Genomic DNA, 24,673 nt, shown 5'->3' on the forward strand with positions numbered 1-24,673 from the left:
TACCAAGCATATGGTAAAGACTGCAAAGTATAAATCTGCCTAAAAGGCTTGAAAAAATTTACACTTGGGCTTAATTAAAATATATAGAAGGAAAACATTTGTGACTCTATAAGACTGTCTTGCTGAATTTTTTCAGCATTTTCCATTCCTTTTCTGCCTCCGTAAGAGTTTCAGAACAGTAGGACACAATTTTTACAACACTGAAGCAGCACTAGGTAGTCGTTAATCACCTAGATGTTGCCCAGAAAAGTCTGGGTAGTCGTTAGTACCTAGAAAAGTCTTTCTGAGAATTAGTTTGCTTGCCTGTTTTTCAGTGTGTAAAGACTTTACATCTAGATGATCTTTCCTGGTTACTTACCGTCTAGGGACAAGTCAAGAATGAGTTGAGGGGCTGGAGGTTTAGCTCAGTGGCATAAGCACCTGCCTTACAAGCAGGCGGTCGTGAGTTCGATCCCTGGTACCGATAAAAATGAAAAAGACCAAAAAAAAAAAAAAAAAAAGAATGAGTTGAACCCAGTAATGAGGAGAGTGTTAATATATATGCAAGAACCTCTTGTTTCTCCTCATGTTCATTTTCTCTGTTCAGACACCAAAATCCTGACTGGTAGTAATTGGGCTCATGAGCAAACCTTGGGTCTGGGAGTAAAGGTGTCAGATGCTAACTGTGAGCAGAGCCTTTTTCTCAGCCTACAGTCTTAAGGCATTCACATCATGCCTTCTCTTTGACATACTGCATGTAAGATTTTTGAACCAGTTGTTGATTCTTACTTGAATGCTACCAGGCATGTCCTCTTTCATCTATTTGGGCATTGGTAGAACAAATAAATACCTTTAGAGAGCCATCAATATAGGACACTGTGGGGGCTGGGGATTTAGCTCAGCGGCATAAGCGCCTGCCTTGCAAGCAGGCAGTCGTGAGTTCGATTCCCGGTACCAATAAAAAGGGGAAAAAGACAAAAAAAAAAAAAAATATATATATATATATATATATATGACACTGTGCAAAGTGTGAACAGTTAAGAACTTGGAGAAATTTCAAGCTTAGTAGAAAGAGGGAGTATCAGACAAATATGTGCAAAACATGTTAACACACTATATAATAAAGTACTACAAAGAAAAAAAAGTGAGATAGTGGCTTAAGAGTTAGGCCAGGGTTTTGCAGAGCTTGCACAGAAGCCTGACCACTTCCATTGTAGGCATAGCCATTTTCCTACATTACAGTGCCATAAAAAATGCTTCATGGAAGGTCTTAAAATTATTCAATGGAATACCATTAAAAACTATTATCTTCATTTTATTTTAATTTTAGGAGAATTGAGATAGCACAAGTTATTTAAGATGAGAAAAGTTAAACTATAGATAGACAAGGCAAGTAAATCATAGGCCTGTTTCAGCTATAAGAATTTTCTCTTTTCAAAAGCAGGAGCAAACATTTCTTCACCCTGTTCCTCTGTTCATGATTAACTGTTCATCTAGAACCACTCCCCAGTTTTAGTAGAGAGGACCAGGCCAGAAATGCCAGATGGGGGTCTTACATTCAGTATATTAGAAGAGCTAGTTGAAGTAATTTAAAATTGAAATGATTGTTTTTATTCCTTTTATCTTAAATTGAATTTCAAACTTTTCCTCTTATTCACAAATGAAATAAAAGATATTTTTTGTTTCACTGATTGTTGAAGATAATGTTTTCCCTCATGTTCATATTTCAAATTTTCATGTTTGAGAAATGGGCACCTCTTTTTTTGGTGTACATCTCTAAAAGAAAAACAATTTGATACTGACATTTACCTGATGATGACCATCTTGTTAAAGATGCAGTATTACAAATACAGGAATCTGATGTCTGTGTTAACTTTCCCTTCCTATTCAAATAATCTTCAGGTATAAAAGTATGGAAAATGAGTTTTAAAGGCATTAATGTTTTACATATTCTGAATATATATATTTAAATACAAATATAAATATGTATTATTTTACAGTTTCATCTAAAGTGTTTTCTGTGTGAATTAAAGTTTAACCTTAATACCAAAGTTAGTTTAAAAGAATATACTATTTTTTAACATTCCTCATTTTTTATTTATACCAACTGTATCATCCCTTTTTTAACTTTTATGTATAGATTTTAAAGTCAAAGCCTTAATATTCAACTAAAATGGCTTTGGAGCATGGCATATTAGACAGAAAGGGGCTACTCCTCCTGCTCTGAGATCTGTATGTTTAGGTGTCCTTTCTTAGGATCCAGCTTTTACTAGGGGCCACTTTGAGAGACAAGGAAACATCTAACCTTAATGGCTATCATGTTTCTGAACCCTCTGGTTTTGAAAAGTATGTTTTAAACTATACCATGCTAAATTAAGAAAAAGAAAAGGCAAAATTTAACAAGACCTCTGTTTAAAATAATGGCTCTATATTGCAAATGATAGCCTAGCATATATGCATGAATAAATTAAATGAATTCTTAATTCAGGGACATCTTTATTGAAAATTAAGCAGTGATTTTGCACAGTAACTTTGATATTGCAAAATAATATATATTACAACAAGAATAGAGATAAAAGATGGAAAAGAAATATAGTTAGGCTATTTAGACCTGTGTTATCCGTAGAATCAATCTAGAGGGTTGACTATAGGTGATATTTTAGTGTCAAATATAATCAGGTACATAAAAGACCAAGAATTAAAGAGTATCCATATGAGCTGCAGGAGTACATCAATACATGTACATAAAAATAAATGTATATATTTATCCATAGATGCATTGAGAATGTGGTCAATACGTAAACTGAGCATGAATTCCAAAGTAATATGTTAAGAAATCTAGAGGCCAGGGATTTAACTCAGTGGCACAAGCACCTGCCTGGCAAGTGCAAGGTCATGAGTTCAATCTCCAGCACCAAAAAAAAAAAAAAAAAAAGGAAATCTATTATATTGATTATCTAACAATACCTTACTTTGACAGAGACATGTAGGAAATTATAAATAATGAAAGCTAGTTATCAAGTGCCAAAGGTTTGGATTTGTTTATAAAGCTCTCAAGTAGGCTTGGTATGGCTTCAAGCTTACATTTTTCAGCAAACACTGTATTTCCTCCTCCACATAATTTAGAGTTCATATAGACACACATTAGCTATTCCTGTTTTGACAAGAAAAATCAGGAGTGCATTTAGTTTGGGAGCTTATGATACTACATGTGAACTTTTTAATTCATGTTGACCATTCTCTGAGTTAACACCATTTTATTTTTTAAAATTGCACAAGACTTAATTGGAATCTTGCCTTCTGGGATTCAATGCCTATATTAAAGTTAAAAAGACTTCGTTTATTTTGGTTTAGTTTTTAAGTGTCTAAAAGGGTGAGTTTGAACCCTTTTAAAGTCAAAAGTAAATTCTTAATTAAGAACATGTATAGTTTGTGCCTGAACTAGTAGCCTTCATTCCTAATTGTTGTGTGATAGCAGTAGTTTTATAATCTTCTTGTATTTATTAGCTCATTGCTTTTTTCTCACCTTCTTCCCTTCCCCCGGCTCTTCATCTCCCATCACTATGTTTCTTCCTGCACCAGAAGTCCAGCTCATCCACCACCACAGGGGAGAAGATCACAAAGGTGTATGAGCTGGGAAATGAGCCCGAGAGGAAACTGTGGGTTGACCGATACTTGACTTTCATGGAAGAGAGGGGCTCCCCTGTCTCCAGTTTGCCCGCAGTGGGCAAAAAGCCCCTAGACCTGTTCCGACTCTATGTTTGTGTCAAAGAGATTGGAGGTTTGGCACAGGTAAGAACGGGTGAATGAAGGAGGCATCCCAGATAGGCCCTTACAGAACACGGTTTGGTTTGGTTTGGTTTGGTTTTGTAATATATGGAATCAGTTGTAACATATGTAATCAGCCTGTAGAAAGTTATGCTTCTGAGAACTGAATTTATGTGCTGGGAGGGAAAGACTGGGGTCCCTGGCTATGCCACCAACTCCAATGTTACCTCAACAGGAAATTTATTTGGACCCCAAAGTTTCCTTGTCTGACAAATCAGACAGGTATAGAAGGTTTTTTTTTTTTTTTAGGTTCTCTGGCAGCTCTAGAACTTTATGGAATCTGCTATGAGTTCATAGAAAGCAAAAATATTCTGCAACTGAATGAATTATCTGAGTCATGTAAATCAAATTCACTATTTTCTTCTGTCCAGAATAAGTTTCTAAAGAAATTAAATCGCACTAGTAAAGCCATATCCACAGTTGCTGGGCAGCAAGAAGGTCCATACTGTGATTTTTCAGCAAGGCTAGTCCTAAAGTCAGTAATGAGAGGCACCCACATGCAGAATTCAAGGAGATGCTCATTATGGGTTGGGCACATGCCCATTGGTACTTGCATAACTCTCAGAATGAGTTACCCCAAAATCTCATGCCCTCAGCATGCCACTTTGCTCACCCTAACCTTACCATTTTCTAGTAAGGAGTCTAGGTGGTATAGATGTCTTGTCATAGAAAGAGAGAGGAACCACCATTGCACTGATACCTTACTGTGGTCTTCTTTACTTTTTGTATACCTGCAAAGAATAGATAACGAGATTCTTGGTGAAATACATGGCCCAGGGCCACTCATGTGGTGGGCAGCTGGGCCAGCAGTTTATTAATCCAAAACATACTATTCCCATCTTCCATACCAGTTGTATGTAAAAATCACCTGGCTCCCAACCCACATCAAAGCAGTGTGGGTCCCTAGTAATAGACAGAATTAGGTACCTAGTCCCACACCAAGGTTACAAGGGTCACTAGTCAGGGGTGAGTCCTCTCTTCACAGATGTCCAAATGTCACTGAAGGCCTACCAAATCTCAGTGCTGCACTTCTGGGGCTTTTACAGGAGGAATTTTGAGCCCTTTGTTAACCATCCCATAAAAGAACCAAAGGCTGCATCTCCAACTAGTTTCAGGGCCCTGCATAGTCGTGTGAAATTTTGTGATGCAGACCTCATGTGAGTGGTCATAACAACGAGCATGACCCAGACACACCTCTTGACACACACCTGGACCTCCCCCTGCTCCCTCTGCCCTTGAACTCCCCTGCACCTACTCTTGTGACAGAGATTTTAAAATCAGCAGGAGTATAACATACTTAAGGGCACGCCTGGTCACCACTGGGTCTCTCTCATAGGTAACCCACATGAGCAGGAGAAGCAGCCAGCCAAGTTCCCACATGCATGTAGGCCACCCCTGGGACTCTCCTGCAGGTAACCATTGTAGGCCAAGAGAACCAGCCAGCCATGCCTTGGAGAAGCCCAGAGTGTCTAGAAAAGCCTACCTCGCACCCCACCACCTCCTGGGGAACCTGAGATAGGAGAAACTGGGTGTTCAACCCAGTCCCCTACACTGTGGAAGGGTAGCCAACATGGGAAGCATTTGAGACCCTATAACCTGATTGTCCAGAGGAACACAGGGAAATGTCAAGGTAAAGGACCCAGACCTTCAGCCAACACAGAACAAGTCTGGGAGATACAGACATGAAATAAAATGGAAGTCCCACACCTGAAATCAGTGACAGGATAGCAACTGAAGTAAAGATACAAATTCATGAAGCTATAAGAGTAATCAAATCAGAAATAATATCTCAGGCTGCAGATTTAGCTCAGTGGCATAAGCACTCTGGCAAGCGCAGAATCATGAGTTCAATCCCTGGTACCAAAAAAAGAAAGAAATAATATCTCAGGTAAAAGAAGAAATCACAAACGCACTAAAAGAATTGTTCAACAGGTCTAAAGAAGACACAGGTAAAAAGAGAAGCATAGGAAAATGATGGAAACCTTGAATAAACAATATAGAAAGGAATTACGGTGTATAAAACAGATTCAAAGACATACCCAAGAAATTAAAAGTCCATCAAAAACTGGCAAAGGCACTTGAAATAGACTGAGGAAAAACTTTCAGACCTTGTAGACAAGATTGTAGCCAGCAATCATGAATTGAAAGATCTCTTGAAAGTAATAATGAACTGGGGGAGGAGCAAAGCTGGCGGATAGATAACAACTGGCTACAGAGGCTCCCTGAGATAGTCAGCTTAGAATTCAACATAATACAGAGAAGGGAGCCCCGAACAGAGGGAGATGAATTCTCTCATCCCAAGAAGAAATTAAGAGAAGATCTATGAAATCAAATCCCTACAGCGGTGGCAAACACTAACCACACTAACCCAATGAAACCTCAGAAGTTTAACTGACCTAGAGGAGAGACAGCGCAAAGTAATACAGTGCAGGCCACAGCAGTTTGACTGATCCGGAGGGGAGGGGCCAGCATACACAGTCCCTGTCTGTAACTCACTAGCACACGGCAGTGGAAGGGGTCATCTAGCCAGTGCACTTCAGAAGAATTGTAACCAACAAAGAAAGAAACTGGGGCCTCCTGAAAGAAACAAAAAAGATGGGAAGAGGAAGCAACAAGTAAAAGTCCCCAGGTCCCAACTCTGAGAACATTGACCCAGGGCAGGTAAATACAAAGGAGAATGAAAAAAGCAAACATGCAATATCAGACACCGTGCGAGTGGACATAAAAGATATATTCGGGACCTTATGAGTTCAAAAGTGAGATATTTAGCCAAATAAAGCAAGATATAAGATTGATAAAAGAGATACCAAGCACCCCTTAAGCAGCACAGACAAAAGGGAGGAACTCAGACAAAGGAGAGAACCATTGATGAAGAATATAAAGAAAATATAAAATACATGAAGCAGATTCAAAGAGATTACCAGGAAATTAAAAACTGTGTGGAAAGATGGCAGATCTGCTTGAAAGAAACTAAGTATAGATTATCCAAACCGGAGGACAATTTTTGCAGTGTGGGATTTGTGAAAGGGAACACTTTTTTAAATTAACAAGGAAACAAACAGTAACAATACAAAGGCTAGAAGATGACAAGAGGATTTATAACTTGAGAATAAAGAATGTGAATGAAGAAGCAGGGGTACAAATAAAGGAACCACAGAGGTTATTCACAGAAATAATTAAGGAAAACTTCCCAAACATAGGAAAAGAAAATGATATTCTGATGTATGAGGCATGCAGAACTCCAGCCACCTACAACCAAAACAGAGCTACACCCAGGCATATAATAATCAAGATCCCAGAAATTCAATATAAGAGCAGAATATTAAAAGCGGTTAGAGACAAGAAACAGATAACCTATAAAGGAAGGCCCATGAGAAAAAAAGGCATACTTCTCGACACAAACCATCAAGTCAAGAAGAACCTGGAGCGAAATACTCCAAGCCTTGAAAGAAGATGATCTCCAGCCCTGCTAAACTGTCTCTAGAAATTAATGGAGAAACAAGATGCTTCCAAGACAAAGAGGAACTTGGGAAATTTGCAACCACCAATCCAACTCTACAGAAAATACTGCAGGGCATTCTAGAGAGAGAGAAAAGTACCAGGATTCCAGGAACAATGGCAAAGAGGCCTCAATGAATGAAACAGAAAACAGAATGAAGAAGATATGCAGACAACTGATGGCAAAAGAAGAGCATAACAAAAATGGGACAGAAGATTTTATTCAAAACTGATATGATTGATAGTATCAAGTCTGAGAGTATAGGCAGCTACACTGAAGATGACAACAATGATACACATTCTGGTTTGATAACTGCCAGTTTTTGAAGTTCTATATTATATTCAAAGTTGTGTTTTTATTACTACTGTTATGTACCAATATATTCAATTATACTATGTCTGGTGATATAGCCAATTTTATTGAAGATAACGAGGCAACACAGAAACTGTGATAGAACTCTTTGTATGTACAACGGTCTTATATGTTTTTTTGGTTTCATGTGTTTATAGGAATACATTTTGTTTTGTCTTGCTTTGTTTTGTTTCTCCCTCCAATATAGAAAGGATAGAAATACATGTTAAAACTCATGCATTATAGAATCTATAAACAGTTTATGAGAACTGATCTTATGACACATGATGAAATGAATAGATACTTTGAAGAAAAAGAGACACTAAAATACCCAGGGCTGATCCTGGAGTGTCATAATGTGAAACCCAGCAATAGTATTTTTATTTGTTCAGAGTGATATTAGCCTATTTGGGTTTGTTCGGTCTCAACATAATTGAAGATATGCATAACTGCATGAATGTTTAAGTGTATAGGATTGATAACCGTATTTCTAAGTTTTTGTAGAATAGTTAAACAACTGGTTGCAATCTGACTGTTTGAATCCCCACTTGATATGCTCAACTTTAGTATCTTGAATAACTATTTATAAGGAGACAATCTGTAATCATCAGCTAGTGATTTCTTACTGTTTATTTTATTCTTTAAAATTATGTATTATTTTTACCCGTTTTCTGTTTTGTTTAGTCTTACTTTAAATTTAAAAAAAAAAAAAGACACTACAGTACCCAGTGCTGATCACGGAGTGTCATGATGTGAAATCCAGCGGTACTATTAGTCTTTGTTCAGAATGATTTTAACCTGCTTTAGTCTGTTTAATCTAAACATAAATGAAGATATGGATAACTGTATGTATGTTTAAGTGTATATGATTGACAACCATGTTACTAAGTTTTTGTTGGACAGTTGAGCAGAACTGTTTGCAGTTTCGCTGTTTGAATTCCCACTTTGCATTTCCATTTTTGTATCTTGAACAACTATTTATAAAACAATATGTAAACATCAACTAGTGATTTCTTACTGTTTATTTTTTCTCTGAATGTATGTATTATTTCTACCTCTTTTCTGTTTCGTTTAGTCTTTCTTTAAATAAAATTTTTTTTAAAAGTAACAATGAACAGGAAATAACAAATCAATGACAGCAAGACAGTGCAAAGAAAAATAATTTAAGATGATAGGTGTCAATGAAAGAGCAGGGGCCAAGACAAATGACATAAAAAGACTATTTACAGAAAACTCTCCAAACATGGGAAAAGGACCTGGTGTACAGATATGTGAAGCATCTACAACTCCAGCTAGCCGTAACCAAAATAAATCTACACTCAGACATGAGTAATCAAGATCCTAGAAACTGAGCACAAAAACAGAATATTAAAGGCTGTTAGAGAAAAGAAACAGATCACCTATAAAGGAAAACCAATCAAAATCATGACAGACTTGTTAACATAAACCATCAAGTGAAGAAGAGTGTATAGTAAAGTGTTTCAAACCCTAAAAGAAAACATCTTCCAACCCAGATTGATGTACCCTGCAAAACTATCTTTCAAAATTGATGGAAGAATAAGATACTTCCATGATAACAACTGAAGGAATTCATGACCACCAAACCAGCCCTACAGAGAATACTCAAAGATATTCTAGAGACATAAAGATGACCATGAAAGAAAATACTTCATGAAAAATCACTGTCCCTTTAACTATTTCCGTGTTATGCAACAGAGCAGACATCAAAAGGCACACATAGCCTTCCCCAAAATATTTGCCTTCATGTTTCATTCATGTGTTTAACCTTCTATAACCTGTCCCCAAGTAGAAATGAAAAGGCTAAAATAATGCCCCAAATCTTTACATAACATTTCTGAATCTCTCACCTCTCTACTTCCTCTCCCTTGCAATGGTGGTATTTCCAGCTTGAGTAGAATCAGAAAGTAAATAGTCTTGCATAACACGTGTAACATAAAAACATGTCTCTGGGGCCGGGGATTTAGCTCAGTGGCATAAGCACCTGCCTTGCAAGCATGTGGTCTTGAGTTTGATCCCCGGTACTGATAAAAAAAACACAAAAAAATTAATATTGTTGGGCCAGAGATTTGGCTCAGTGGTATAAGTACCTGCCTGGCAAGTGCAACATCATGAGTTTGATCCCCGTTACCAAAAAATTTAAAAAATAAAGACATGTCCCTGCCCTGGCTGCTGACATAATGGAGAAACAGCCCCTGCAGGGAGTGATGGCACTGTGTTGGGATTTTAGTTGCAGTATTTGATGAAGAAGTCTCATCTACCTTTGATCCAGTGCCACCTTTGCCCATGCCACAGAAGCCTTTGGAACAGTGATGGCAAAGCTTTTAGAGTTTTCAGTGATAAACACCCTACCTCAGCACCTATGCCATAGGTTCACCACCACTGCTCTAAGGAGACCATGTGAGGACACAGCCTGTATTATAGGCCACCTGGTGGGAAGAAGCACCCTTTTCATATCAGTATTCAAATACTTAAGTTGCAAAACAGTGCATTCATTGCTCTTTAAATTAGTTTTTAGACACTTTTCTTAATTAGTGGTAGGATATCAATGAATATGAGCAGGCATGTCCATTTGCTCAAGGAACAGCTCAAGAAGAGCATGTGTGAGGTGCTAGGAGATGCAGCCAGCAGAAGACTGGCAAGTGCCTTTCAGTGGTGATCAGCAGGTCCTTAATGACTTTATAAGAGTGAATGCTGTCTGTGCACTACTGAGTGGGAATAATGAACGTTCGTTAAAAGAGGCAAATGAAAAAAAGTAAACCAAGAGCTTTTTTTGTCTCTTGGCTTTAAACAAGCCATTCTGCTGCAAACCAATGATCCTGCCCTTTTTTTTCTAGGTTAATAAAAACAAGAAGTGGCGTGAGCTGGCAACCAACCTAAATGTTGGCACTTCAAGCAGCGCAGCAAGCTCCCTGAAAAAGCAGTATATTCAGTACCTATTTGCCTTTGAGTGCAAGATTGAAAGAGGGGAGGAGCCCCCACCAGAAGTCTTCAGCACAGGGGATACAAAGAAGCAGCCCAAGCTTCAGCCGCCATCTCCTGGTAAGTGGCAGTGCTACAGCTCGGCCTGGAGAGCTAAAGGCAGCGCTTGGCAGGAGCTGGCGCCTGAACAGCTGTGCAGGGAGGTAAGAGAAGTAAAGCTGAGAAAGGACTTCAGATTTACAGGGCGAGTGGCATCTTATTTTGTTATGTGATTGGATCTCCTCTTTGTAGTGCTTTAAGGAATAAAAAATAAGATTTGGGATATTACCATTTGCAGTCAGCACTTTGAAGGCACTCTTCTTTTGCTTTAACTTATTTAATCAAATTAAACTTTGGATTCTGAGCTGTATGCCTTTATTCCTATACAAGAATTTTTGGATATTCCATCTAATTTGACAGTGCCATCTTGGAGGCCTAACACGTAGTTGGGCCAGCTTTCCTTAGTCCAGGACAGATTTATACTTTAACAAACAAAATGTAGACTTTTTCTGTATCCCCGGCCCAGCAAGTTCTCACTGAAGGAATTTTATGAGTTATCATGGTAAGGACTCCTTCAACCTGTTTCTGAAATGCCAATCAACTGTGTCCCAGGCCAAAGCCAAAAAAAGGCATCATGTCATACCTCCTGCCCCTCTACCTTGCTGTTGGAGACCTGTCTGTCATTCCTTAGAGCTCTCTTACTGGCCTTTGTTCTTTCTACTGATATTTCAAATTAGAAATTCCCAAGTCATATATACTGAAAATGGTGATACTAGTGGCAGGAATAAATTGGCATTGTCCTTAGTTTGTCATGGTGAGTTAATGCAGGTAAATGCCTCCATTCTCAGTCTGTGTTTGGCCACTGGTCCTGTCTGTAAGTGCTTTTATGACAGATCAAGTGTTTATGCCTAAAAGCCAGAAAAGGAAGTAATTTCCCTTTTAGTGGTTTCTCTAGCTGTTCTCAGTCACCAGGCTGCCCTTGCCAATCAGAGCGGCTCATGCAAATATATATATGCCCAAAAGCACACTTGCAGTGAATATATCTTACTTTGGATCTTAAATTCCAAGTATAGAGAGAAATCCTCCTCCACACTAACCTACCCTTCAGGATTCTAGGTCTTTGCCACTTAGGGTACACCTGAAAAACTGAGAAATAGAATTTTTAAAATCACACATTATATTCAGTTGACAGAATGAAAGAAGCTGCCTGTGAACAGCTCTGAAACTATTTTTCCAAAATAAAAACCCAGTAGGGTGCAGAGACCAAAGTGGTGATGTCTGCAAAGATCTAAGGATGTATTTTATTTGCCAGGAAAGAACTTGTGTCCCTGAATGGTCTGCAATTGTGCATGGAGAATAGCTCTCACAGTGTGCCTCAGCCCTGGTACAGGAAGCCCTGCCGAGGCACAGATCCTCCAGAAAGCAGAGGCCTTGTTCTCCTAATAGCTGGCGCTTTCCTTTCCCCTTTTTCTAAACTGCTGCCTTTATGGCAGGATTATCATTTTAATGGCACAAAAGAGACTGGATTGCTTATGCACTTCTTGGTTCAGATGGAGCTGTGGTCCTTCCTGTAACATAGGAGGTAGTAGAAATAAATCTCCTGGTCTTGACTATGAAGTCAGTGCCGAACCTGCAGAGTGCTCCAGTCCTCACAAAGACCAGACAGTAGGTAGTAAACATCAGAATCCCTATCTATAGTCCAAAGCCAGATCTTCCACCCCACGCACACCATCAGGTAACTTCTCTTAATCTTGGACCAACACAGAGGAAAGTGTCTCTGACACATTTTTATTGTCAAAAAAGGGACATAAATTATTCCTGTTTTCCATGTCAGGTTCTCAGTTATATAATCTTTAAAAACTAATTTCCATCAAAAATAAGTGGTTTTTGATGAAAATCGTTTTTTAAATTATATAATAGCTTACCCTAAGAATATAATTATAGTTTGTCCTTATTAGCACAGTCAGGCAAACTAAAAAGACTCATAAGAAACATTCTGAATTTTTGCGAATGGTTTCTAAACCAACTGCAATCCTAAATCACTTGGCTGTATTCTAAAAGCACCACCGGTCATGTGTCTCTGGTCTGGTTTGATCTGACACAGCTTCTATGGATCCAGACTTCATTATGGTTCATCACGATAGACATACCATCCTTCACCTTTGGGGCCACATTGCAGAGGCATGCTGGACCACCAGGTTAGGCAAAAAGAATCTAGGCTTGGGGTATGGGCTGTATCTCTAAAGCACCTGTGGGATCTCCTCACACTGAGGGGAGGAGGGAGTTCAGAGGCCACAGGGAGGGACAAGGAAGCTCCACTTTCAGTTTGTAAGTCTGTAACCAAAAACCCATCCATCTTTCCTAGCAGGTGGCTGACTGAATTTCTATTATTAGCTGACAGATGATGTCACAAAAACTGTCATGAATCCAACTAGGGAATCCTCAGCGGAAGATAAATGAGAAACAGGGTTGGATATAAACAAAGGTGCCCTCTGGTTGACCTCTATTCACTAGAGCTGGGAGATATCAGCTGTTCCCCAAACCTACTCCCCACGAGCCTTCAACCCCCTACCTGCCAGAACTAGGGCACCAGGTTCCTGCTGCGTAAATTACCTTCCCAGCTAGAAGCCTGGCGCTTCTGTCTGAAGTTTGTGAATGTGCTTAACCTTAAGTAACCTTTCCATTGTTTACTTTAGAGTATACATTTGTAGCTTCTGGCAAAAGATAGGGATGTCCTAGAGAGCATGCCAGCCTCCTCTAGTAATAGAAGTAATGAAGTTCCAAGAAGTTACATTCAGGTTTTTTGTTTTGTTTTTGTTTTTGCCTGAAAGGAAAAGAAAACCATGGGCAAGAGGGAAAAAAAATTTTTTATTACTTGTAAATGTGAATACTTGTAAATAAGGGTCATTCCAAAATCAGTCTCATAAGCCATGTTTCCAGGGAAGCTGGCCAGGCTAATGTGGACTCTGTGCCTGATTTAAGAAGCAATAGTTTCTCATCTGTAGCACTATGTGTGTAGTCATGTCTGGGTTATCCCTACGTATTTATACCCACTCTACCTTTTTAATACGCATTTTTGGGGTTTCACCAGTTTGATACGTAAGCAGGCATTTGTCTTTCTTCTGAAATACCTGCATTTGTCTGAGAATTTCCCTGAGTGTCAAGTCTCAAGCACACAGAGCAGTGTCACACATCCGACCAGAGTGTAGCAGCCCTGATCCGGCTAGAAATGTCTGAAATGTCTGTACCTCGCTGAGACTTGCTAAGTAGATGTGATACTCATTTCTAGTTCTGACTCCCCAGTCTACTCTGTAATCTAGGGCTTGTTTAACCTCCATTTCCTCAGAGGTAAAATGTGAACAGTGGTAATTTAGTGAGGCTTGGGCACTTCAGAAGAAAGGAAGCATAACTAGTAACATGGCAACTTGTTAATTTCATTAACAGGAATTCTGTATTGGTTTCTGTTTTAAATTGTTGATTGTGTTCTCAGTGAGGGCAAAAGATCTTGTCAGTTAGCTAGACTTTTATATCCAGGTATTAGGACCCTGAGATACAGCAGGCCCATTATTCACGCAGTAGGTATTTGTTTAATCAGTAAACCAAACAAGTAAGTTTTGCACAACTAACACACTAAGGGATGTGCTAGGAGACCAAAAATTACATTGTTTTGCAAAATTAATTTTTCCAAAGTCCCATTGAGTTTTGAAAAGACTGCTCAATGCTGATCTGTTATTATAATGCAATCATAGTAAGCAGGCATTTGTCTGTCTTCTGAAATACCTGCAACCCAACAGCAACATTAAAGAACTCAAACCCAGTATGATTTCCGTTTTTTAAAAACAAGTACTGATTGGGCTGGGGATTTAGCTCAGCGGCATAAGTGCCTGCCTGGCAAGCAGGCAATCGTGAGTTCGATCCCCAGTACCTATAAAAACGAAAAAGACAAAAAAAAAAAAAAAAGTACTGATTTCATAGCTCAAAAAACAATCATGTTAAGGCCATGAATGTAGCTCATTGGTAGAGTGTTTCCCTGGCATGCACAAAAAAGCTAGGATCAATCCTCAGTACTGGGGGGTGAGGGGGAGACAAGAGAGAGGAAGCAGAAAGGAGGGAGGGAGAGAGAATAGATAATAAACATCCAGGTTTGGGATACTATTAAAATAACATAAGACACAATATTGTTTTATATTACTGTTTTTCAACTAAACACTTCTCATTGCCCAAGACTAGGAGCTTAAGTTTTCTAAATTTTTTTCTAAGACAGCACGATAGTCCATACCAAATAGTCAAGGTACCAAAACTTTATCCTCTTTATTTACATTCAACATCTGCAATACAGACAACACTGAAATAAACATTTTAATCCTAACACCTTCTTTTCAATAGATTATTTTTGGGTTAAACACTTATCCTAGGAAAAATAATTATCCTATGAAAAGATTTAAATATGTTTTATAGCTTACAAATGAAGTATATTTCTAAATATTTTACTCAGAAATCTTACTAATGACTGAGGTTCAGTAGTAGAGCATTTGCCTAGCATGTGTGAGGTCCTAGGTTCAATGTCCTGCCCATAAACACATCCAAAAACACTCACACTAATTTTTACCATAAACAGCATAACATCATTTTACTACATTGTAATCCACAATAAACGTTAGTGTCTCTGTTGCTTTTGCATATGTAACTATAAGAATGAACTTCCTTAATATCCTCGGTTTCTCTCCCTCCCCTATCCCTTGACCTGTCAGCTAACTCAGGATCCCTGCAAGGCCCGCAGACGCCGCAGTCAACAGGCAGCAATTCCATGGCAGAGGTTCCAGGTGACCTGAAGCCCCCTACCCCAGCTTCCACCCCTCATGGACAAATTGCTCCAATGCAAGGTGGAAGGTATGTTCATAGAACTCCATGAACCATATAAAATCAGATTTGTTTTGTCTTTTGATTTTTCTGGAGCAAACTTCATAGAAAATAAAAATGATTTTCCCTATTGAGTTTTTAAATGTTGATCAGTACTAGTTTTACTCATATAATTTATGTTGGATGGCTTTTACATTTATAGACTTCAAGACTGGTTTATTTTCTAGTATTTTGGAAGTAACTCCTGCTATATCATTAAGCTTTCATTTTTTATCTCTTCAGAAGCAGTACAATCAGTGTGCATGACCCATTCTCAGATGTGAGTGATTCATCGTTTCCAAAAAGGAATTCTATGACTCCAAATGCCCCATACCAACAAGGCATGAGCATGCCAGACATGATGGGAAGGATGCCCTATGAACCCAACAAGGACCCCTTTGGGGGAATGAGAAAAGGTATGGTCCAGGGGTGTCACCTGTCTGCTGCTTTTAACCAGTACAACTATTCGTTCAGAGTGTCTTGAGGTTCCACAGCTCTCACATTGCTACCCTAAGTCTGTGCCTTTGGAAAAAAGTATTTAGCATCTCTGTGCCTTACTTTCCTCACCCAAAAATTGGGAAAATAACAAGGCTTGCTTCAAAGGTATTGTGAGGATTAGTTAAAGCCATGCACACATGGACTGTGGAAGAGTGATGAGCAGCCACTGGTGAAAGCACGCATTTGTGTGATCTGGCATCACCAATATTGTGGTTGTGTCAGAGTGAGCCAGGATAGTGCTGGGTGCTAGGTAGCATAGTGGTAAATCACACATATTCCCTATTTTCAACTAGCAGAGTCTTGGGAAATAAAAATACCCAAATTAACTTCACTACAAATGTGTAATAAAAGATCGTGGTTGGGGCTGGGGATTTAGCTCAGTGGCATAAGCGCCTGCCTTGCAAGTGAGCAGTCATGAGTTCGATCCCTGGTACTGATAAAAACGAAAATTTTTTAAAAAAGATCATGGTTGACAGAAGAAAGAAAAAGTGAAAAAAAGGATACTGGTAGCAGTGGTGCTCAGTGTAGCAGTAGGAGCAGGGAATCCTAGGAGATCAGCTAGTCAGAAGGGAGGACTCTGAGAAGATGGCAGTTATCTCCTGTGACCTGAGAGTGAGGATGATGACAAGCAGAGAGGGCTGGATCCCTAGCAAGAGGGAACAAGTACCTAGAGTATAGTGAGCATGGGGCACATAGGCTGAGAATATTGGCCATTTTGGGGCCACAGTCTTTCAGTCTTTATAGCAAATCGATAAGTTTGAGTTTTTCAACCAGGTAAGAGATGCTATATGGAGAAATGAGATGGTTTTGATTTTTGTGAAAATAAATAATAACTGGCCACTATGCAGCATGCATTGAAAAAGTTGAGGATGGATGGGAGGTTGGGGAGGTACAGTAGTTTAGGGAAAGAGACAACACTTTGGACTTGAAGACCAGCAGTTGAGAAAGGACCATTGTTTCGTGTCTTAGAAGTACCAGTGAATTGGACATTGGGGCTGCAGAGCTCAGTGGTGATGGAAAAACAGGCCTGGTGCAATGAGGACAGCTGGGGAAGGAGCAGGATTTAGAGGGAGATTAAGTTGCTGGGTAGTGCTCTACATGTCTAGAAATTGGACAGAGGTTCAAATTAGCTGTGATTTTAGACCACTGAGCATAGAAACAATATCTGCCACAGTGGGATTAGTGAGCTCATTGAAAAAGAAAGTGTAGAAGAGTTTGGTGACATTAGGAGATAGGTAGTCTACTCCCTTATGCTTGCTAAGGCTCTCTTCTCTGAGATAGCGGCTGAGCCACTGCCTGTTATCTCCTCCCTCGGCAGATCAGTTCAGTTAGAAACCTGGTAGTTTGCTTTTTGACATCCTTTCAAATGCAGTTGGGTTCTATGAAATTGAAGTATGATGTGAATTTTACTGAAAAAAAAAATACAGAAAGCACGAATAATAATTTTATGGAAGTACTTATTCTGGTATCCCTTAAATAATGGTACCTATGTGCTATTTGGATGTTGAGGTACATAAATTTCTTGTTATACTGTCTGAGTAAAGAGAAACATAAAGTTCAAAGCCTCATCTTTCACAAATAGGAACTAATGAGAAATAAAAATGAATCTCAAAACTTTCAATATTGGGTATGTACCACTAAACAACTTAGATTTATAATTACTTTATATATAATTCAGATAACTTTCACAAAACAAATATAATTTTTTCCTTTCAGGGGCTTCAGGGCTGCTTATTCTAAATAAAGATTTTACAGAACATGCAGTAAATATCTAAACTCAGAGTCAAAAACTTTGCCAATGTTAGAGGTAGCTATTTTTCTTAGTAGTACTAGATGCTAAAGAGAATGTTTTGTGCTTTTTGTATCTGTATCCCATATTTAGACTGAAAATATTATAACAGACCAAAAAATAATTAGTAATATTTGGAATCTGGCCTCAAAATCTATTGTGAACCATATAAGTACCACGCACTAACCGATTGCGCCACTGGAGCTCATCTATTGTAAGCCATCTCAGTATCCTGCCTCTGTGCTGTGGTAGACAACTACATTTGAGTTGCTTTGTGTTCTTATGTCTATGATTGTTCTTATAAAAACGAATTTGGGGGTGGGAAATAATTGTGGAGTTACCTTATTAGCACCCCATGGTTATATAATTTGTTTTCATTGACTATGTAAGTGACTAGTAAGTGACCATCCCTAGTATATTTCAGTTCATCTCCTATCTTACAATATTAGTGTATTTGCTACCAAATTAAAACAGATAAACTTACTCCCTGATCCCTATTGTGATAGTTTTCTGTCAGTGAACTTGACAGTGCTCTGATTAGAACAGCAGTGGAAAACATCAGTGGAAAGCAGCTTTTTGTTGTTGCTGTCACTGAGTAGGTGGCTGGTGTGGATGTCGCTAGCCTGTGCTGTGGTAGCATGATGAATCTGACAGTCAGGAGCTGGCCCTGCCTATTCACCTGCCTGTGGCACTCTGCTCATTTCTTTACCTCACCAAGATACTGTCGGCGAATGGTACATAAGTGAACGTAACATTTTATGTATTATTTAATTAAACTATATTTTCATATCTGTTAATATATGTACATATTAGTCTACTAGATTCTAGGCATAACATGGTGTTTTGTTTTTTTGTTTTTGGTTGGAGATTGAACTCACAACCTCACACTTGGCAGGTAGGCGCTTGTGCCACTGAGCTAAATTCCTGGCCCCAGAGCAGTGTTTTTAATTGAATGCCATATCCTAATGCTCTAGTACTGGATGGGTTGTTTCCGAGTATTTTGTTGTTCCAAACAGAAATGTAGGGATTGTTGAAGTAACACTGATAGGGTATTCCCATGAAATAGATTCCTAGAAATAGATTTATTCAGTCAAATGATAGAATTTTTTTTGCTTGTACTAAGTCAGTCATCTGGTATAGCAAACTACCTCAAAACTTAGTGGCTCTAAACAGCAATACTTAATTCTGTCTTAAGAGTTTGTGATAGATTGTATAGTTTTTCACACCTTGTGTTGTTGGCCAGTGCACTGAAACTGCTGCCAGTTTGTCCCTTGAGTGGCCAATGTCATAAGCAGTTCCCCTGGGGACTCTTCTGGCATTTTGATAATGACCTGCCCCAGCGGGCCTTTCCACGTAATTTCTTGGGTGCCCATGGCACTGTGGGTAGGACTTAGGAAGCTTGCAAGAAGTCATATCCTAGTTGTAAGCTCTTTTGCACTTCTGCTTGCACCCATTCATTTACCAGAGTTCTTTTGATCAATAGTCACATGACCCTGCCCAGAGTCCTGGGGAGGGACTTCACAGGCTGTGAATGCTGGTAGATGTGCTCTTTAGGGTGTGAAAGATTCCCATGGCAAGTACTGATAAAGGTTGTACCAACTTAATACTGTCAGCAAGAGTGTCTGCAAATGTGTGAGTTTTCATTATCTTACTAAGAAATGAGTAATAGAGTCATTTTATATTTGCCAATTAGATTGACCAAGAAAAGTAAAAAGCCCTCATAATTGTTTTAACAAGGGTTTCTTTATTAATAAGGTCACATACCTTTTCATTGAGTAGCCATTTAGTGTTCTTTTTCTGTGAATAGGTTTGTCCACTTTTAATTTGTTGTCCTTTTTTCTGATTTTTAAGAACTCTATGAATTAGGGAACTGAGCTACTTAACTAGACACACTTGATTTCTGTTTTCATATCTACAAAATGGAAAGTAATTTCAAACAGGTTCTACCACAAGCTGCCATGAGATCAGAAGGTAAAGAGGGCGGAAACACACTTCCCGGTGACAGGCACTGTTCCATGTCTGGCATTTGCCTTACTGCCAGCCTAACAAATTCATTGGGGCATAAATTTTAATTCACTTTTACCTCACACGACATAGAATGAAGAGAGGTAATAATATCATACATCAATAACAGTTTACATGTATTAAAATGTTTAATTTGCCTGTGGGCTAGTTTCTGGACTTGACCCACTTTCCTTTAGGCTCTGAGCTGATGCTACTTTGCATATAGAACTTCATTTACACTCTACCATCTTTTAGAAATTGTCTCTCTTATACCATCTTGAGCTGTATTTTGCTCTTATAATTATTTTTATGCTGATTTTGAAGTATGTCCATGCATGAGTATGTTGATGTTTTCAGGTTTTTTCCTATAAAGAAAGAAAACTAACTTTGAATACATAATTTCATGTCTTATCACCATCACTTCGAGTTGCTATGCCGGACTTTATTTTAAACACAAGAAGTAGACTTAGAAGTTAATGACTTGTCTCATTGGTAATAAATAGATTTAGGCCTGTATGAGTTTCCATATTGCTGCCAAACAGATGCCCACAGACTCAGCAGCTGGAGACAGCAGAGATACATTCTCCCAGCATATGGACCAGGAGTCCCACAGCGTGGCTAGGGCCTCTACTCAGGGTCCACCTACTAAAGTCAAGGTCTTGGCCAAGAGCAAGAACTCCTCTGAGGCGTCAGGCTTCTTTGCATTTATTCAGATTGTTAGTAAATTGTTTGTAGGTCCAAGTGGCTTTTTGTTGTTGTTGACTGTCCACCCCTGCCTTTCGTGATGTGGTCCTCTGTAAAGCATGGTTGTCACTTTTTCAAGAATAGTAGGAAAAGGCCTTGAAGTAACCCCATCTCTCAGCTGTAAATGCTGATGAAAAGGGTCTCTGGATATAGTACTCTACCTTTCCTGGAATCAAAGTCAGTCGATTAGTAACTTTAGTTACATCCATGAAATCCCTCTTGCCACATAACAGCCCAGAGTCATGAGGCCACAGAGCCCATCACGTTCCTAAATTCTCCCCAGACACAAGTCAGGGGGCTCATCAAGATATGTACTGGAGCAAGCAGAGTGTGTTTGGGGCCATTTTAAGATTCTGCTCCCGTAGGACCCATCTGACTCTAGGCTTTATGGTGTCTCACTGGCAGTGTGGTCAGCTCAGGACAGAGAACACAGAAATTATCAGGAGAAATACATGAGTCCTTTGGCCTTTGAAAATACTTTATTTTGTGCCTCTTATTTCAAATATTTCAGTGCCTGGAAGCAGTGAGCCCTTTATGACTCAAGGACAGATGCCCAACAGCAGCATGCAGGACATGTATAACCAAAGTCCCTCAGGAGCAATGTCCAATCTGGGGATGGGGCAGAGGCAGCAGTTTCCCTATGGGGCAAGTTATGACCGAAGGTGAGTACTTTTCGAAAGAAAGGTAAGATGATTCACTGGAAAGTGTACTTCTCTCACCCACATTTGAGCCTCTGATGGCAACACAGTGGCCTTTCCTGCCAGGATGCTACTGATCTGATGAGTTAGGTTGCTTCCGTCAGTGGAAGGCTGCAACGTGCCAGGAAGAAGGCCCTTGTTTCCAGGCAGCCAGATGATTCTGTGTTTTTTCAGTTGTTTGTTTTCTGTTTTGTATGGTACTGAGGATTGAACCCAGAGCCTTTGCACTGAGCAATATCCCCAACCATTTTTCATTTTGGTGCAGATCTTGCTAAGTTTCCCAGCCAGAACTCAAACTTACAAATACTCCTGCCTCAGCCTCCTCTAAAATGCTGGGACTGCGTCATCACATCCAGTCACATGTGCTTTTACATGCTAGTGCTCTGAAGCATGAATGAGGCTTCAAGGACTGGCCTAGCTAAGGGAGGCATCTTCTCCCCAAGAATACAAGAGACAGGTCTGCCCCCAAGTACTCCACACCAGTGCAGCCAGCACCCACTTCCCTGTGTGAGGCAGCCACTGTGGTCACAATGAGGTGACTCAGCTACAGCCAAATGTGACTTCTCTGGGAGCTACCAGCACAGGTCCTTCCCTCCCCTGCATCCCTTGGGAATGTCTGTCATGGTAGCCAACTCATCTCTCAGTCTTCTAGAAAGGGTTTCAGGGGCTGCAGTTTTAGATAGCCTCTCCAAAGGAATCCATCTTGACATGGAGGTGACGAGGCAGCCTAGCACCAACCCAACTGGTTGGTTTTAGTCAGATAGGTGACAGGAGGATCATTGAGATGATCTGGAGAATTCATCAGAAATGACATCCTGCACTGATGGCATAGTGTGGGGCTTCATTTGTGAAGAGACCCCTTACCTATGCCCCAGGTTTAATTCTCATTTGTTACAAAGCCCTTCCTGTGTTGCTGTGTTCTGTGCCTCCACACTAAGGGAAATGCTCAAAGCAAGATTTGAATATAACATTTGTTATTTTTAAGGGGGAAAATGTGTAGGCATAGGAGGGTACCCTTTTCTTTACCATGGCCACACTGGTGTGCAGGCAAGGACACACCTGCCTTTTGGGTCTCTGTTTGCAGAAACTGGGCAGTTTGGTTTGATTTAGTTGTAAGTCCAGGAAAAGCTGCTGAATTGTTGGTGTTGTTTGGTCATGAGATAGAAGAATGACTGTATTAGAACATGTATTCTATTTTTTAATTGCTGCATTTTATTTTGGTACTGGGGATCAAGCTCACGACCTTGTGCATGCCAGGAAGACGCTTGTGCTGCTGAACTAAATCCCCAGCCATTGCTGCATTTTAGATATACGTAGTGATAGCATTCATCATAGGGAATTTGTACCTACACATGGGATATCTTGCTTCTGTTTCAGGTCAAGTATTCTTAAAGGATCTCAATTAAGTCTATTTTTCTGTTCCTTCTACAATGCTTCCTGAAGCACTGCATAGACTATGCTTAAAAGTTATTTTGATTCAACAACATTAGAGAGAGATTTACCTCATTAAGTTTTGTCTTCAGAGAAATATTACTTCTTCAGCTTAAAATGTTTTCATGTCAATTATACTGTATTTCTTTCTTTCAAACTATAAATTCTTTCTAAGTAATCATGGTAGTTAGCAAAAATTTCCCATGTGTCTTATATATAATAGTCTAAAAAAAATCATTTCCTTATTACTTGGTCAGATTAGGAATAGGTTTAATCCAATTATTCTCTCATAAAAGATTATTACTAAATTAATCAGTTTATATTTCACAATCCCTAGTCCATTGCCCTTCTCTGTGGATATATATATATATATATGTATATACACACCATGCTGGTGAAATCAAACCTCACATGTATTAGGCAGGTGTTGTACCACTGAAATACATCCCTATCCCAAAAATCTGGTAATTCGATGCTTTCTTATTTCTCAGTAGAGTAGTGGTGGAAAAAATAGTTGCAATGTTCTTTTTTTTTTTTTTTTTTTTTTTTTTCTTTTTCTTTTTTTTTTTTTTTTTGAGACGGTCTCACTATATAGTTCAGGCTGGCCTTGAACTTACTATGTACCAGGCTGGCCTGAAACCCAAAATAGTTCTGCCTCAGCATCCCAAGGGCTTGGATTACAGGTGTATAACACCATGCCTGGCGCTTTATTTTTTCCCCAATTTATATTATTCATGTCTATGTTTGGATTTAACAGGAGATACTTAAATCATTGTTCCTATTCTATTCTGTAGCCTTTTTAGTCACAGAACTTTGAAATTTGTGGGTACTTTTTTTTTTTTTGGTACCAGGGATCGAACTCACGACCTCATGACCTCATACTTGCTAGGCAGGTGCTTATGCCTCTGAGCTAAATCCCCAGCCCATGTAGGTACTTTTTTAAATGTAATAATTATTAGCTAACTCAGCATCATTGGAATTAATGTTGAAGTACACCTTTAAAAACTTAAGCATTTTATATTCATAATGAGAATGTGAAAAGTAGAAATATTTTCCATGTTCTGGTACTTCTAGAAATACTGCTTTAAGTCCTAGATTCTCTTTGAATCTTCCTTTCATCAATGCCTCACCTGACAGCATTGTGTAGTACTTGGTACAGTAAACTTTAGTGGATAGGTGGGGTTTCTGCCTCAAAGGCAGAGGCTAATGGCTTAGACAAGTGCTCGCAGGGTGCCTGCCTGTTCAACCGGTATTCCTCTGACACCTATTAACCAACAGCCGACCCAAGAGTTTGAGGCCACTCCCAAAGGGTGTTCCCATCCCTCTCACTAGGAGTTCCAGTGCAGCTGCCACACAGGGAGTGCCTGTAAGGAGCCGCATGTGGTGAAGAAAAGACAAAGCCGTTGGGGTAGAGTTTCCAGAAATGGATTGTTCATGCCCCTGTTTGCCTGGAATCCTCTGAAAATTAAGTTTTCTCTGAATGCCTTGTTCTAGGCATGAACCTTATGGGCAGCAGTATCCAGGCCAAGGTCCTCCTGCAGGACAGCCACCGTATGGAGCGCACCAGCCTGGCCTGTATCCACAGCAGCCGGTGAGTGGGCAGGTGGGTGTGGGTCTCTGAGTCGTGTGTTTGTCTCCTAGAAGCTAGAACGCAAACTTGTGCTCTGAAAAAAGAATTATGTTAGGAATTATTCCAAAAATGATTAACATTTATTGAACATTCAGGCTGTGTAGTGCTAGAAAATACTCATGGAATTTTGAAATCAGCAAATTAAAAACAGTTCTTCACATATATTATTCTGAAATATATGTAACATGTTGTAGGAAGTTAAATACATGCATTCTTGTGAATAATGCCAAGCCCAAACTAAAGTGAAGCATATCACAAGCATGCATGTGTTATGCACAATCAGCCTTCTGTATCCACAGGTTCTGCATCGTGGTTCAGCAACCATAGATAAAAGTATTTTAAAA

The 24,673-nt window shown here is 39.3% G+C and overlaps 1 protein-coding gene across 5 annotated transcripts in view; it reads left to right on the forward strand.

The window, feature by feature from the left end:
- The window catches only part of Arid1b (AT-rich interaction domain 1B), a 417,341-nt gene that overhangs the window by 381,175 nt on the left and 11,493 nt on the right, over positions 1–24,673 (forward strand). For 3 of the 5 annotated variants that reach the window (XM_063232938.1, XM_063232940.1, XM_063232936.1), the window contains 6 exons: positions 3,562–3,771; positions 10,513–10,717; positions 15,388–15,526; positions 15,779–15,951; positions 21,082–21,232; positions 24,194–24,302. In XM_063232938.1, coding sequence (XP_063089008.1) covers positions 3,562–3,771; positions 10,513–10,717; positions 15,388–15,526; positions 15,779–15,951; positions 21,082–21,232; positions 24,194–24,302 — 987 coding nt within the window. The remainder of the gene's footprint in view (positions 1–3,561; positions 3,772–10,512; positions 10,718–15,387; positions 15,527–15,778; positions 15,952–21,081; positions 21,233–24,193; positions 24,303–24,673) is intronic. The other 2 variants (XM_063232939.1, XM_063232937.1) reach the window with 1 other exon arrangement.

Source organism: Cavia porcellus, unplaced genomic scaffold, assembly GCF_034190915.1.
Source record: "Cavia porcellus strain 051 isolate PalLab524CR breed Dunkin Hartley unplaced genomic scaffold, mCavPor4.1 scaffold_22, whole genome shotgun sequence".
Taxonomy (NCBI): Eukaryota; Metazoa; Chordata; class Mammalia; order Rodentia; family Caviidae; genus Cavia; species Cavia porcellus.